At 38.3% G+C, this 15,000-nt stretch overlaps 3 protein-coding genes across 4 annotated transcripts in view; 1 reads left to right on the top strand and 2 right to left on the bottom strand.

The window, feature by feature from the left end:
- Nucleotides 1–37, bottom strand: part of LOC113814577 (zinc finger and BTB domain-containing protein 7A) — an 11,025-nt gene extending 10,988 nt beyond the window's left edge. For both annotated transcript variants that reach the window (XM_027366628.2, XM_027366627.2), the window contains exon 1: nucleotides 1–37. This exon is cut by the window's left edge and continues 100 nt beyond it. The gene's annotated coding sequence lies outside the window, so the exon portion shown is untranslated.
- Nucleotides 38–1,225: 1,188 nt separating this feature from the next.
- On the top strand, nucleotides 1,226–10,403 carry LOC113814579 (tropomyosin A). Its single transcript, XM_027366630.2, has 5 exons — nucleotides 1,226–1,446; nucleotides 4,219–4,290; nucleotides 6,311–6,567; nucleotides 9,131–9,374; nucleotides 9,533–10,403. Exons 1-5 carry the CDS (start codon nucleotides 1,324–1,326, stop codon nucleotides 9,983–9,985), a joined length of 1,149 nt encoding a protein of 382 aa, XP_027222431.2. The 5' UTR covers nucleotides 1,226–1,323; the 3' UTR covers nucleotides 9,986–10,403.
- A 472-nt stretch (nucleotides 10,404–10,875) lies between these two features.
- Nucleotides 10,876–15,000, bottom strand: part of Spx (Spliceosomal protein on the X) — a 5,481-nt gene continuing 1,356 nt past the window's right edge. Inside the window, exons 2-4 of the mRNA XM_027366629.2 lie at nucleotides 13,235–13,434; nucleotides 12,798–12,956; nucleotides 10,876–12,091 (exon numbers count right to left, since the gene is read on the bottom strand). Coding sequence (XP_027222430.2) covers nucleotides 11,030–12,091; nucleotides 12,798–12,956; nucleotides 13,235–13,434 — 1,421 coding nt within the window. The 3' untranslated portion in view covers nucleotides 10,876–11,029. The remainder of the gene's footprint in view (nucleotides 12,092–12,797; nucleotides 12,957–13,234; nucleotides 13,435–15,000) is intronic.

Raw genomic sequence — 15,000 nt, 5'->3', positions numbered from 1 at the left:
TCATAGCGTTAAATAAATATATCATAAAATACAATATCAATCGTTATTTGCTCATCAATTTACTCGTATTGATTTCATGATTTTTTTTTTCTTTAAGAAATTTTGCCTCATCTTTTCGACTTAACGAAACTATATGATTTTTTTTCCTATGGATTTTCCTATTTCCTTTGCATTTCACTAATTATTCCATTCACATTTAAACATCAAATTATTCTCATTCTAGTATCGAAATAAAACGAATATGATTTCAAAGAAGCGAAAAACTGAGAACTATACTAGCAACATCGTGAACGAAAATTAATGGAAAACGACACAGTAAATATAAACAAATAACTCTAGACCGGTTCCAAACACACTATTATGTGCAAATTAATTAAAATATCATTTATTTTTAAGAAAAATAACAAAGACAAAGTGAGACATTTTATTTTAACTGCGAAATACACTTTTAGAAGTCTTCTTTATAAATGTAGGCGGCAGCATAACAATTGCAAGAACAACTCAGTAACAATAAATCGATGATGATGACTGATGATGATGACTGATGATGATGATGACAGTGATAACTGATGATGATGATGATGATATAATGATGACATGATGATAATGATGATGATGATTATGATGACTGATAATGATGATTGATGATGATTAATGCTGATGAATGATGATAGTAATGATGATGATGACTGAAGATGATTGATGATAATTATGAATGCTGATGAATGATGATGGTAATGATGATAATGATAATAGACTAATAAAAATAATCATGATATTAATAACAATAGTAGTAATGATAATGATGATGGTGAAGATGATAACGATAATAATAATGATACAGCTAATAATATTGATAATTGTAGCCTTGATAATAATAATAATAATTACAATAATGACTGATAGTTACTATTTTATTTTTATTTTTTTGACAGACAGGTAAACAGACAGCCAAACAGACAGAAAGACAGACAGATGGACATACATATAAGCAGACAGACAGACAAACGGAATTTTGCTTTCATATGGAACAGCGAAGAAATTACACGGATTAAATTCTTAGAAAAAAATGTGTATGGATGAGAATAATTTATCACATTTGCAATAAATTATAGAAATGGAAAAAATATAAGAACAAAACGATAATGATCATAACAATAATAATTATACTCATTATAGCAATAATGTTCTCGAACGTCATTTCAAATTATTAAATTTTCCTCGATGATAAACCACCCAAAAATATTGCCAAAATTTCGTTTGGTTTCTATAACGTTCAGCCCGGCTTCATTTTGGGAGTAAATAACAGTAACTGAAGTAGATATGGATGAAATCAAGAAAGACGAAAAGACCTGTCAAGCTACAGTAATGGAGGGAACAGAAGAATCATTAAAGAGGCTTGAAAAGAAATATGAAAATGTATTAGAAAAATACAAGGAATATCGGGTAAGCAGATTGACATTTTTTATATTTTTGACTTTCTCCTTTTTTCTTCTTCCTATTCGTTTATTGTTTGTGTTTTACAATAATTTGATGATTGTGGCGTTTCACTTGATAAATTTGCTTTGAAATGTAGGCAATATTCTGATTCTCGGGGTGTAGGCTCTGATTAACCTAACCTCGAGTTTTATCATTCCCTGGGCTTTATGTTTTGTTATGATGACGATATTAATATGGTAATTATATTATCGATTATTATAAGCAGGATGGCTATTAGTATTGTCTTCGTTTTATTTTTTCCCTATTTATTATCATTATTGATTATATATAGATGGACAGAGATAGACAGATAGATAAATAGATATATAGTTATTATGATGATGCTTATGGGGACCGTCCCTGGAGGCGTGGGAGGGGGGGGGGGATTTTAGGGTCAAATTGAGTTCGCTAGCGTATTGTATAGGTACAAGAATGAAGAAACTACTAAACTATTAAAACCCAGCTTTTTGTTAGTTCTCGCGAAACCCGCCAACACGGAGAGGTACACGCTAATATGCGCCTGCCTACAGTTGTGTGGGCTTTTGCTTGTTGCAATCGTGCATACGGCATTAGTAACATTGCGCATAAATATGAGGTCGTGAATGTTCAAAGAACACTTTTATACCAATATCATAAAAGAAAAATGACATTAGTGATTCATGACGAAATATTTTTACGCCGTGGATATTGTTCCGGCACCGGATTTTTTAAGTTTGGCTATTCGTCCTGCATACGTGCGCACTAACTATTTTCGCGCAAACACACACTCGCGCATTAGCCTTGCATAAAACTTTGGCGCTGATTTTGTGTTGTTCATTGCTCATGGCTAAGGGTCGATCATCGTTTATGAATTCCTTCAAGGTTGGAACTGACTTTGCCAGTTTTGCTGATGTGAAGGACAGCTTGACCAAATTTCAAGAGAGCACTTTCGCGCAGTTTTATGTCAAAAGCTCCAAGGACTGTTGCTGCAGCTTTGAAGCGTACACCGGATAAGAAAGTAAAGGCAGAGTTGAAGTACTCCTATTTAGTGTTTGCCTGCATCGGGAAATACGGCAATTGGGAGGGGGTCCGGGGGTTTCCGGTAGGGAAATACGGCAATCGGGAGGGGGTCTAGGGGCGTAGTCCTTGTATTAAGACGGATTTTTGGTTCATACGGCGATCCTACTGGTAGTTCGTGCGTTTAAGATGCGGTTCACTCGCTCGTTCGTTCGCGCAACACCGTGTCGAATCATCCGTGGCCGAATCTTCTCTCGGGTTCCTACATTTTTCACTTTCTTTATCATCTGAAGTACTATCCTTGGTTCGGATTTTAAATTTTCCACATTCTTTTGCTTTTTAAAATGCATGGTAAGAACGAAATCACCCCGCCCCCCCAACACCCGATTTCCCACGGGATCCTCCAACATTGTTGGCGGGAGTCGGGGACTATCGTTTATACCATAGGCACGATAAAATCACAGAATAGGGATGAAAATCACAGAAATGTCAAACTGTAGCAAACTTAACATGGATGTCCACTCGATCCTAATTATAATTAAAACTATTGATGATGTGCGCCCCTGCCGGAAAAAATAGCTATTCACTGCAGACTTCTGACAAAAAACGCCGGAAAAATATCCCAGCAGTCTCTCGATCCGACTATGAATATTGCATGAAATGACAAAGAATTATTGACAGTGTGCAAGCCCGAGTGTATGCCGGACGAATAGCCAAACTGTTATAAAATCCGGTGCCGGAACAATATCCACGGCGAATATTAATATTTTATGAAATTTATCTATAAAATAAAACGAAAAAAGTTTTCTGTACTTTTGCACATCGAGACTCACTGGTAATATGTTGTAGTTTGCGAAGGGATCTGTATGTATACCAAATACAAAGCACTAATGTTTGAAAATAGCTGTATAAATAAGGATTAAAATATTTCCTTTAAACTTTGCTCAACGATCGGCACTCTTCAGCATCTGCATCCAGAATAATAACGTAAAACTGAAAAGTGACCAAAAAGAATACTCTATGTCAAAATCCCCCCACCCCCCCTAGATAAAGAAGAAATTAAAAAATTGGCTATGTACACGGCCTTAGTATAGGGTAGATCTAACACAAGTAATTTGAGGGGATAAATCAGGGGGGGATGCGACCTGTTGGATGTACCGAAGGCAGTACAGAAAAAGTTGATTTTCGACTTTGGGATATTTTTTCATGATGGAATGAGAGCAAGGTAGGCATTTTCCGGGATGGTCCCCTTATGCTTCTGCTGTTGCCACCACAACTACTACCGTTACACTGTCATTTCAACTATTATAACTACTACTACCCTACACCTATTACTACTACTATTTTTATTGATTTTTTCAATACTGCATCGCTCTTATTGCCAATATCTTCGTAAAAAAAAGAAGAAAAGATTCATCATATATAAATTCCCAAGACACCTAACTGAACAACAAACTTCATAGGCGCAGGAAAGGGTGGGGAGAGGTAAATGTAGCCCCACCCTCATCTAGAATGGAGTATTATCTAAATAAAAATATCTGACATTTCAGAGTTTATTCCTTTAAAACTGCTAGAATCTAGGGGCTTCACCCCTCGGTCCCACACCCTGGACCCCGCCTGCAGCCCCTTGGACCCTCGGCTGTTTCAAGGGGGAACCTACTTTGCCCCCCCCCCCCACTTAAAACGGCAATGAATTTTATTGGATTTCATCTAATTAATGTCTTTTGGATATTGCACTGTCAGAGAGACGGGGAGGAGAAGAAACAAGAGAAGGAGTTCCTACAAACATGTCTTCCAAGTCGCCTTCCAAGAATGGTCAGTATGTTGATCACTTAGTGTTTGATTTATGGTGATAAGTTATATTAGTGTTATACAATTAGTGATCACATTAATGGTATCATTGTTACATAACTAGCGATATCACTAGTGTTATATGTTAGATAAGATTATTAGAGATGTGATTAGTGATACGTATTATATGCAGGATCTCATTATCCCAAACAATAATTGATTATATACAATTCATTATATCCTTACTGTCTGTGCAGAGGACACTTCGAAAAGTTTTCCTGAATGAGTTAATCGTGCACTCTTGCCGTTAGTGAATCGTACTTCCCATAGGCGCGAGAGTAGTATATGTGTGGTATAGTGTATGTTTATTATTATCACATGTCTTTCTGAAAGCTGTGGATTAAATAAAATGGACGCTGCTGTTTGTTTGATACAAGCTGTAATTACCTTAACGAATACATGTACCTGCATAGTTAATGATATTACTGAAATATGTATAGATCCGTTAATAGACAGTGACCACGGTTGCTTAGCTGGCATTACCAGTTAACCTGTGTTATTCAAGTGTTGCCTCACGGTCCACCGCGCTCATTTATACATCCACGAACATACCCCGCAATGGAAACCCACTCTCACGTCACTGCCTGTAATTGTACAAGTTTGTATGTTATCGTTTGTGTTTGTTAGTCATGCGACATATTGTTTCATAAAAAGAATATACGTTCAGAGATGGATATATATATATATACGTATACATTGTTAGGCCTCATGTTAGCCCTAACAGCAATCTTCGTTATTACTTTACTCTTGTAATGTAATCAAAGGTTATTTCAAATAGATTTAATATTAGTTGTGATTACTGAAACTTCAGATCAGTATGGCATCATTCTGACCCATCAATTCATCACTAATTCAGAAAACCTTAAAATAAAATCTTATTCTAATATATGTCAATATCACTGATATGTTCATTCATGTGCATCATTATTATTCGACTCTTGGATTCTTATTTAATAGATCTTGTATTTCTCGTGTCGATGAGCTTCAAGTGATTTAACTAGTGTAAGCGTAGTTTCTTTTTGTTTCGTCTACCAGTGTGTTTAAGCCCACTTCGTGTCTCTGTGGTGTGGTTCCCTTCTTTGCTCAGTGTCCTATTAGGTAGGAATTATAAAATCGGATAACATTAAACGCTGTATCTAAAGAACTTGCAAATTTATTTCATAATAGTACTTACAAGTTGACTATAGTTCCTTGTACCGCCATCCAATAACTTGGGGGAAAGACGAACTGGAATCTACCGGTAACTTCGCACTGATACTAGAGTTAATCTTTGATCATTTATAATAGTTTTTACGGCTAATTACGCCGTTTTCTTCAAATGAGTTCCTGGAGTCAACACCGGTTCATCTTCACTCAATGATGCTCCAAATTGAACTGCTTACAGGAAGGTTAGATCTTGGGATGCCAGGTCACCTAAACAGAAGCTAGGTTGTTCGGTTGTATGGCTATAAAGGTGGCAGTTTCAGGAGGTGACTTGGTATTTTGGCCCTTACCTCGAGCTAAAGTAACCACCAAGATCGTCCACAAGTACTTCACGGCTAACATAATCATAACTTCACCTACATCCTCACTACCACCAAACTTATTTTGTGGATTTATTCCCTTAGAATTATATATCATCATAACTAAGTAAGGGTTACGTTTTACCAATTAATGCATTAATGATAGCATAATTTGAGTGTCACTGCTTCTGGCCAATGGCAAGACAAACCGTTTCATATAAGGAATATACATTCATATATATATATATATATATATATATATATATATATATATATATATATATACATATATATATATATACATATATATATATATATATATATATATATATATATATATATATATATATATATATATATATATGTGTGTGTGTGTGTGTGTGTGTGTATGTATGTATGTATGTATGTATGTATGTATGATTCCTCTAACATAAGATATGAAATAATATGTCCATTTCTTGACCCCCTCCATACGACAAAAGGAAGTTCGAGCCGACGAGCAGTCAAGCAAGATCCTAGCAATGAAGGAAAAAGTCTGTTTGCTGGAGGGGAAGACACAGGCCCAGAGCTCAACACTGGCGCTGGCAAAGAAGAGACTGGAGGAGATAAAGGAAGCGAAAAACGAACTGCAAAAGAAAATGGGCGTGATAGAGACGAGGATGGGCTCCCGGAGGACCAAGATGGCGATGGCGGCGAAGGCGGTGGAGAAGATGAAGCCGCTGGCTGACGTATTGGAGAGGTGAAGTGAGGGAGGGAAGAGGGAGAGAGAAAGAGGAGGAAGAGGAAAAGAGAGGGTGAAGAGAGAGAGGGAGGGAAGGGGGAGAAGAGAGAGGAGGAAGAGGAAAAGAGAGAGGGGGGGAAGAGGAAGAGATAGAGAGAGGGATTGAAGAGAAAGAAAGAGAGGAGGCAGAGGAAGAGAGATAGAGAGTGGGGAAGAGGAAGAGAGAAATTTGATTTGATAACATTTATTTACAGAACATACATGCCCTGCAAAAAGCCAGGGTGATACAAAAGCATCTATCCAAATTGGCTGTCCCTCAATGTATGCAGAGAGCTGTCAGTCAAACATTAGGCTTATATACATGCCTTAAGGGATGTGATATCCGCACTTCATTATTAGTATATCATCTAGATGAACCGTATTCATGTTGACAAATGTAGAAGAGGTATGAATGAGAATGAATATCTTCACAATACAGGAGATGTATTTGACCGGTTTCGATTATATCTTCGTCAGAAATACATACATTGTATTTCATGTATTTCTGACCAAGATTTAATCGAAACCGGTCAAATCCGTCTCTTGTATTCTGAAAAAATTCATTCTCATTCATACCTTTTCTACATATCATCTAGATGGTAAAAAAAATGTATATATCATTAATCATGTCAAAAATAAGGCCATAGTCTATAATAAAGCTAATATAACCAATAAATACAATACATTTCAAGAGATTGTTTGGAGAGTGATTACTTAGACATTTCCAAAGCCCACTACAGTTGGTGCTGTTGTTGATTGAGGAGGAGCTCGTACATCCTCTCCTGGAATTGAGATTGCTGAACCATCTGTCGTTGTATCATAAACATCATCTACTTCATCTGCCGAAACAGCATTTGTAGCAGATCCTTTATTTATCCGTTGGTCTATTGTTTGTCCTGATGCAGCGAGGGCTGGTGCTGATGTTGGTGCAGTAGACGGTGCTCGGGTTGGAGCTGCAGCTGGTGCTGAAGCTGGTACTGGTGCTTGAGTTGATAGGGTTGTTGATCCTATTGGTGCTGGTGCTGTTGCCGGTAGCATGTCTTGCCTTGCGGGGGCCATCACGGTTGACCTCTGCAGGTGTGGGAATTCCCCCATACCATCAAAGGGCGGGGCAGGGATGGACTTCTTCTGGGGGAGGGCTGCCTGCTTTTTTGACTGTTTATCTTCCTATCCTTTGGACAGTATGCGCACAGTGGAGAATTAGCATTATGCTCTTGTCGGCAGTTCTCGCATTTCCGAGGAACATTTCTACCTTCGGAAATCTTTTCAGCGCACTATGAACGTCATGAGAAAGAGCGCAGTATCGGCACCGCGGTGCGTCTCGTGGACATGCACGTGCTTATGTCTCCACTTTGAGCAGTTAGAATAAAATCGGGTCAGGGATTTATAGATGGCACACCTGAAGGGTGATATGCCCTCGAACCATGTTAACAGATTTGGGAACTACCTCCCTCTTATACGTATGATGACTCTCTGAGTCAATCACTCCATAAATTTACATGCGACTAGCATGAGTGACACGTTTGCTGTATGCTGTCATTTCATGTTTCACTTTCCTTTGGAACATCGAACACAATGGCATTCGTACATTTCTATTCCCAAGAACCTTTGCTTTTCCAGCACTTCACCATTTGCACCAGTCGTAATATGGGCAAGAATTTGTTCGTTGTTGCATCTTACATATACATTATTTAATATTTACCTCTATTGACCCTTATGTTTTATTGTCAGGGTCCATTTTTAATGGCTGAGACCCATTGATATTTATCGCCGTGCGTATGAAGTTTTGTGTCCGGTCTGAAGTGTGAACACAGGTGTCGGGGGGGGGCGACTTCCACTGAAGCAGATAACTTTCTCTGCTTTTTTCTCGTTCAATCAATGGGCCTACCAATATCGTATCTCCCCTCTATTTCCATGTGTCGGGTTGTGGTCATCCTAACAGTGGGCGCTGTTACTTCCCAACCACGCAGGGACTGACCTGAGTGCCTGTCCTTTGAAAATAAATGACACACACGGTTCGCCTACAGTGCCTCACAGTACATCTGTGAGTGTGCGTAAAATCTTTCACTTTTAATTTTACTGTTAATTATTTGTATCACATTCGAACTTATGATTATGTGATCATTGTCACGCACAAGATCAGTATACAACTGATAGGCCTGTGAAGACCTGATTGTCAAGGTAACATAGAACCGTTACGGACAGGTCACAAGGTCAAGAGAGGGCACTATTCACATCCATAGACTGGTGTCGTGACGTCAACGAGGAAGAGAGAGAGGAGTAGGAGAGAAAGAAGGAGAGAGGGGGAGAGGAAAAAGAGAGGGGGAAGAAGAGAGATAAAGAGGGGAAGAGGAAGAGAGGGGGGAAAGAGAAGGAAAGGGAGAGAGAAGTGGGGGAAAGGAAGGGCAGAATGAGAGAAGGGGCGAGGACAGGGAGAGGAAGAGGGAGAATGACAGATTAGACAAAATCATATACATTTTTTAATAAAATTTTGAGAATAGTATATGTCATTTCCATGAACTAAACCTCATTGCAATTACAGGGATGTTACTCACTTTGAAGAGATATACACTAAGAATGAGGAAGAGTATGTAAAGGTCCGGGAGAAAAACAGAAAAGTGGTAATTTACCAGACTGAAGGCAATAAACGGAGTCTGGGAAATGAAGAATTGGAGAAGACGATTCAATTATTAACGAGAAGATCTCAAGAACAGAAAGAGGTTTGCAAGGAACTGAAATCGAAAGAGAAGGCTGCTATGGAGAAAATAGACGATTGTTATCAAAAGGTGGGCATCTTACAATTCTTTGGTCTAATATTTCAGTAATGTTCTGTATTTGAAGATTTTCAGAAATTTTATTTGTGAATATATACACATGCTATGCCGAAATAATCTTTTTGTTGTGAATGTATTGTAAAAAAAAAAAAACTTTATTCCCTTCTCAGACCAATGAGGAAGGAGAACTCATTGCTGAGATCAATACAACATACGAGCGAAAATGGACCAAGGTTCATGAAAGTCTTGGCCATTGCGATCGACTGATAGAAGCAAGCAACCTCGAAATTCAGGAACTGAAAGACGACACACCCGTAGTGACTGCAGATCTACCAGTCAAACAAAAACAAGAAGCGGTGAATCAAGAGCAGGATGAGTTGGTGATTGTAGGGTCTGTTGAACTCAAACGCAAGGAAGTGGACGGATTGCCCCCTATAGTGGAAGACTGTACTGTTGTATTGGATGAAATTACCCTGGATGATTGCCCTTTGTATATAGATGAAGCAGCAATGCAAGACTCTCCTATGTATGTGGAAGACACTGCTTGGCATGATTCTACAGTCTTAACAGAGGATATTATAGATATTACAGAGGAAAGTCCAACAAATTCTCCGAAAAGCTAAAGGATACTTTTTCATGTAAGCCATCTGCCAAACCACTGGACAGTTCACTTACAAATGAACCCATTGAGATGTTTCTTTAAAGTAATAAGATTGCCGTCAACTGTTATCATTTATCAAGCTCCCATGCATTACGTCAACGAGTTCTGTGGAAGATTCACAGGAAATCTGTTGCAGAACATGAAAAAATGTGAGTGAAAAATCTGTATGCTGTATCACGAAACCGTCCGGTATTTTATTTCTTTAATTAGTAAGTAGTATTAAGTTTTACATGCATTTAAGCTAAGTAATATAGAGTATACTCATATGAACACTTCTAACAAAAAATCAAGCAATAAAATTAATGTTAATTTTGAAGTTTTCTTTCTGGTTAACCAAGACAAGTTTAGTTTCTTAATTATGTAGTTTATTTGAGGCATATCTAAAAATGTGTAAAGTTGATTTGTTTTGGTTGCTAGTGTATGGTACTAAGAACATTATGCTAGTATTCACTTATTTTTATTTTAATATTGTGCTACATTAAAAAATGGCTTTAAAGGTAAATGTAACATATAATTTTGTCTGGGAAGAATTTAATTACTTCCTTTATTCTGTATAGTTCAGGTTCAAATTATTTTCTAACTTCCTGTAATGTCATCCAGCTAAAACATTCCCTAATAAAAATTCCTTGTCAAATATTCATTTGATTTTTATCCTTTTACTTCCTAAATATATATTTGATTCTGTCCCCTACTACAGTTGGCTATCAAGGTTTAGGAGAAAAAGAAAGAGGGAAGGGGAAAGGAGAAAGAGAGAGAGTGGGGAGGGGGGTAAGGAAGAGGAACATATCGTTAGCCAAAAGAATTCACAATAAAATATAAACCATAATATCTTGAGGTGGAAGAAAAAAAACATTTTATTGTCATTTTAATTTTCTACACAAAAAAAAACATTGAAATAGAAAAGAAAAATTGATAAGCTCTTAATCTAAATACATTTCATATTTATCCTGATGGCAAAGAATAGGTAAAGTCTGGTGATATGAGCTATGCTGCACAGCAATCTTGATCACTTCTCACCCCCTGGAGGTGGCGGGGGCAGGGGTGGTCGTGGTGGAGGTGGTGGTCCCATCCCTGGGGGTGGAGGACCACTTGGCCCATTCGACACAGGCACTCCAGGTGGAGGGGGTCGCATGCCAGGTCGTGGAGGAGGACCAGGAGGCATTGGGCCACCTGTTGGAGGTGGTCCTGGAGGAAGAGGAGGCCCACCACGCATGGGGGGCCCCATTCCTGGCATGGGTGGGGGTCCATGAGGGCCTCGAGGTGGATAGGGTGGCCTTCCAAAGGGTGGACGTCCAGGAGGACCTCCAGGAGGAGGTGGTCTCCATCCAGGAGGAGGCGGACGCATACCTGGAGGAGGAGGCATGCCTGGTGGACCATGTCTTGGCGGAGGCATTCCTGGGGGAGGAGGCATCCCAGGTCCTCCCTGCCAAGGTGGAGGTGGCATGCCAGGCCGGGGAGGATACCCATAGGGAGGTACTGGACCAGAATTTCCTGTGTTTCCACCTGATACTGGAGGAGGACCTGAAGGAGGAAGGGGTGGCTGTCCTGGAAGGGGAGGCTTTGAGGGGGGTGGGGGCATAGGGGGTAATGGTGGGGCAGACCCTGGTGGTGGAGGTACGGATGTCGTGGGAGGTGCATTGGGTAGGGGTGGCACAGATGCTGATGTGCCAGGAGGGGGAGGCACAGGTGGTGGAGGGGGCACAAGCATACCCGGAGGTGGCACTGACATTCCAGGTGGTGCAGTTGAGGTCACCCCTGAAGATGCTGGAGGAGGAGGGGGTGCAGGAGGGGGTGGTGCTGATTGCGTGGGTGGTGGAGGTGCGTCAGCAAACAACTGGTGAGGCTTGTCTGCCTGCGAGAGAGGATTCTGTGCAGCCAGAAGACGTTCTGCAGCTGTTCCGTGACGCTCGCCCTTGCTATCCTTTTTGAATGCATATGAAATGCTGATGGACCGGTTGCACAGATACTGGCCATTCATTGCCTCAATGGCAGCATCAGATGCTTCAAAGGAGGCAAAATTAATAAAGGCATAGCCTTTGGAATTGCCTGTGTCTGGGTCCCTCATGATCTGTAAAAATACAAAATATATGATTAGAATAGCTACACATATGTATTCTTTTCAAGATATATCCTAACCACCATTTAATGCAATGCAACCAACTGGTGGGTCATGATGGGTCATTTTATTTTGCTATTTAACTAATGTGTGGGCTAGAAATAGAAATTCATCCTTTTTTATTTTATTTTAAACCAATATCATGAAACAGATATTAGTTTACAGATATTCAAGTATCTAGATGAGATATAATAACTAATTTCATATGAAAATAAGCACTTATTTAATATAAAAACTACCATTATTCTTTAAAGAAACTGTAAAAAGTAATCATATTCATGAGAGAAATAATGGTTTTTCTTTATAAAAATTCCAATTTCTTCTCCTCCATGATAATATCAGTGCATTCTTAACATTCTGAAAACACGCTGGCCACTTTTACCTACCATGCACTGACTACCAGCAAAATGCAATGCAAAGACCTTTTTTCTCTCTAAATGCAATTTGACCCCAGTGGTGCAACTACATATGTTTTTTATACACAATGTTGGGAGGAGGGAGAAAGTAAAAATAAAGAAGATGGAGGAGGAAAATAAAGAGACGGGGGAGGAGTAAGAGAAAAGGAAAAAGAAGCGGGAGAAAAAGACGGAGAAGGAGGAGGGAGAAAAAGACAAAAAAGGAAGAGGAGAAAACAGAATGAACATATACACAACTGTACCTTTGGTGTTTGTAGAATAACGCCAAAGGCTGAGAATGTATCGTAGAGTAGCTTTTCATCAACCTCTGGGTCCAGGTTACCAATAAATATGTTTGCTCCAACATCTAGGTTCTTCTGGTGTGCTGAAGCCTTATTCACTCGTATAGGTTTACCAAATAGCTATAGGAAGAAGAATGAGAGATTATATATATACAGTAAAGTACTCTTATATTTATGGAGTACAAAGGACAAATGGAGTATGATTTATTAGAAAGAAGAAGAGGAAGAAGAAAATATATATGACTAAATTGACAAAATTATATATTCATTGTGGCATATAACTGCATTTTGACAGTAAGACAATGTGTTAACCTAGGAGCAATAAATGACACATATGCTTTTAAACACCTGACGGCAAAAATCTATCTACCCTATTTTTACTTCTCCATGCAACTTACCTTTATCATGTTCATAATCTTTATAGCATAATCTGCATCCTCTTCACCCATGAATTCGACGAAGCCATACCCTTGGTGCTGTTGTGTGACCCTGTCCTTTGGCATGTGGACATTGACGACTGGGCCTGCCTGCACAAACAGTTCCCATAGCAACCCCTCAGAGACCTTGTCATCCAAGCCACCCACATAGATGGTGGCATCTGTGAGGAAATAAAGAGAGTGGATGATATAAGGCATGAGTATAATTTGAAATGAGACACGCAACTTGCCTCTTGACTTTTCTCCCAGCAATAAAGTGTGGTGCCTATTGTTTACGCACGAGAATATGAGGTCAGTTAAGCTTCAATAAAGTTAAAAGTAAGACAGATAGAATAGGTCAACTAAAAGATTAAATTTACATGTAGTAAAGCAGACTCTAATCAGACTTACAATAATAACAATTATATTAAATGTTGGCAAATTGAATAACTTATTGATATAAAATTTCTTATGATACTGAAAATAACTACGTAACTAATAAATGAAACATTGACAATAACAAGAAAAATAACAGATAACAAAATACAATAACAATAACAATAACAATAACAATAACAATAATAATAATAATAATAATAATAATAATAATAATAATAATAATAATAATAATAATAATAATAATAATAATAATAATAATAATAATAATAATAATAATAATAATAATAATAATAATGATAAAAATATTAGTAACAATAACAATAACCACTACAATAATAACATTAACAATAAAGTATCACATCCCTTACAATCCCACATATGCAACAACCTTAGCCCCAATAAGAAATGCTTCATATTCCCATGTGGGTTAACAAGCCTTCACAATGCGCAGCTCGTCTTAAAAGTCATAGGTAGGACCAATTCCTCACCTGAGATCTAAACACTGTGGAATTTAAAATCTCCATCTATATAATTAATGGGATGGCAATTTTTTATGAAAATGATCAATCACAGTAAATCAATGAAATGACTAAATAAACTAATTCAGTCAATTGTCATACACAACACAACCATCTCAAACTGCAGGTGAAATTTTACATCATAGCCTAAATAACAATTGACTGAGCCACATAACAATCATACATTACAATAGTTTGCAATGTCTGTTGGTCTATATCAGTCTTCTGAAGGTTCTGTGGCTGTGAATCCCTTAGACACATTCTTTCCAAGATGATATCTATAATACTGTCAAATTTCTTTACTTGCATTTTGCACAAATAATGTTATGAGTGAAGACTGAGTCTTTGAATGGTTAATCCTTACAGTAAAGATGAACAAAGGAGGGGCAAATTGAAGATGACATTCTTGCAGAGAAAAAGTTACTCTTTGGTGCAAGAAATAACAAAGACATCAATGGTAACTCCACAAATTAGGGAAAAGGGTTACAGACAGTGTCACTGACTTCCCAAGTCTACTTGAAGCTCCTCTGTTTTAGCTCTATGTTGCTGTGACAACTGAGGTTAGTAATGCCAAGAGGGAGTTGGGAGGTAAAATCTCTCATCATCCCTCCTTTTGGGTACACTCAGTTGGGGCAACTTGAATTATTGCATAAATCTTGTGAAGAAGAGTTAGGTACCTCATTACTATACAGACACATTGACCAGAGACCAAGCCCCTAAGCTTATGCCTCGTATGGCACTGTGACAAGGCATGAATGATCAGAATACCTGCAAAAGGAAACTTTGACTACTTATTTTTGGAGACATTGTTGGCAGAGAAGGATAATGTCA

The sequence above is a fragment of the Penaeus vannamei genome, chromosome 30, assembly GCF_042767895.1.
Source record: "Penaeus vannamei isolate JL-2024 chromosome 30, ASM4276789v1, whole genome shotgun sequence".
Taxonomy (NCBI): Eukaryota; Metazoa; Arthropoda; class Malacostraca; order Decapoda; family Penaeidae; genus Penaeus; species Penaeus vannamei.
Note: the sequence above shows the minus strand (reverse complement) of the source record. Positions and strands in the feature narration are given on the sequence as shown.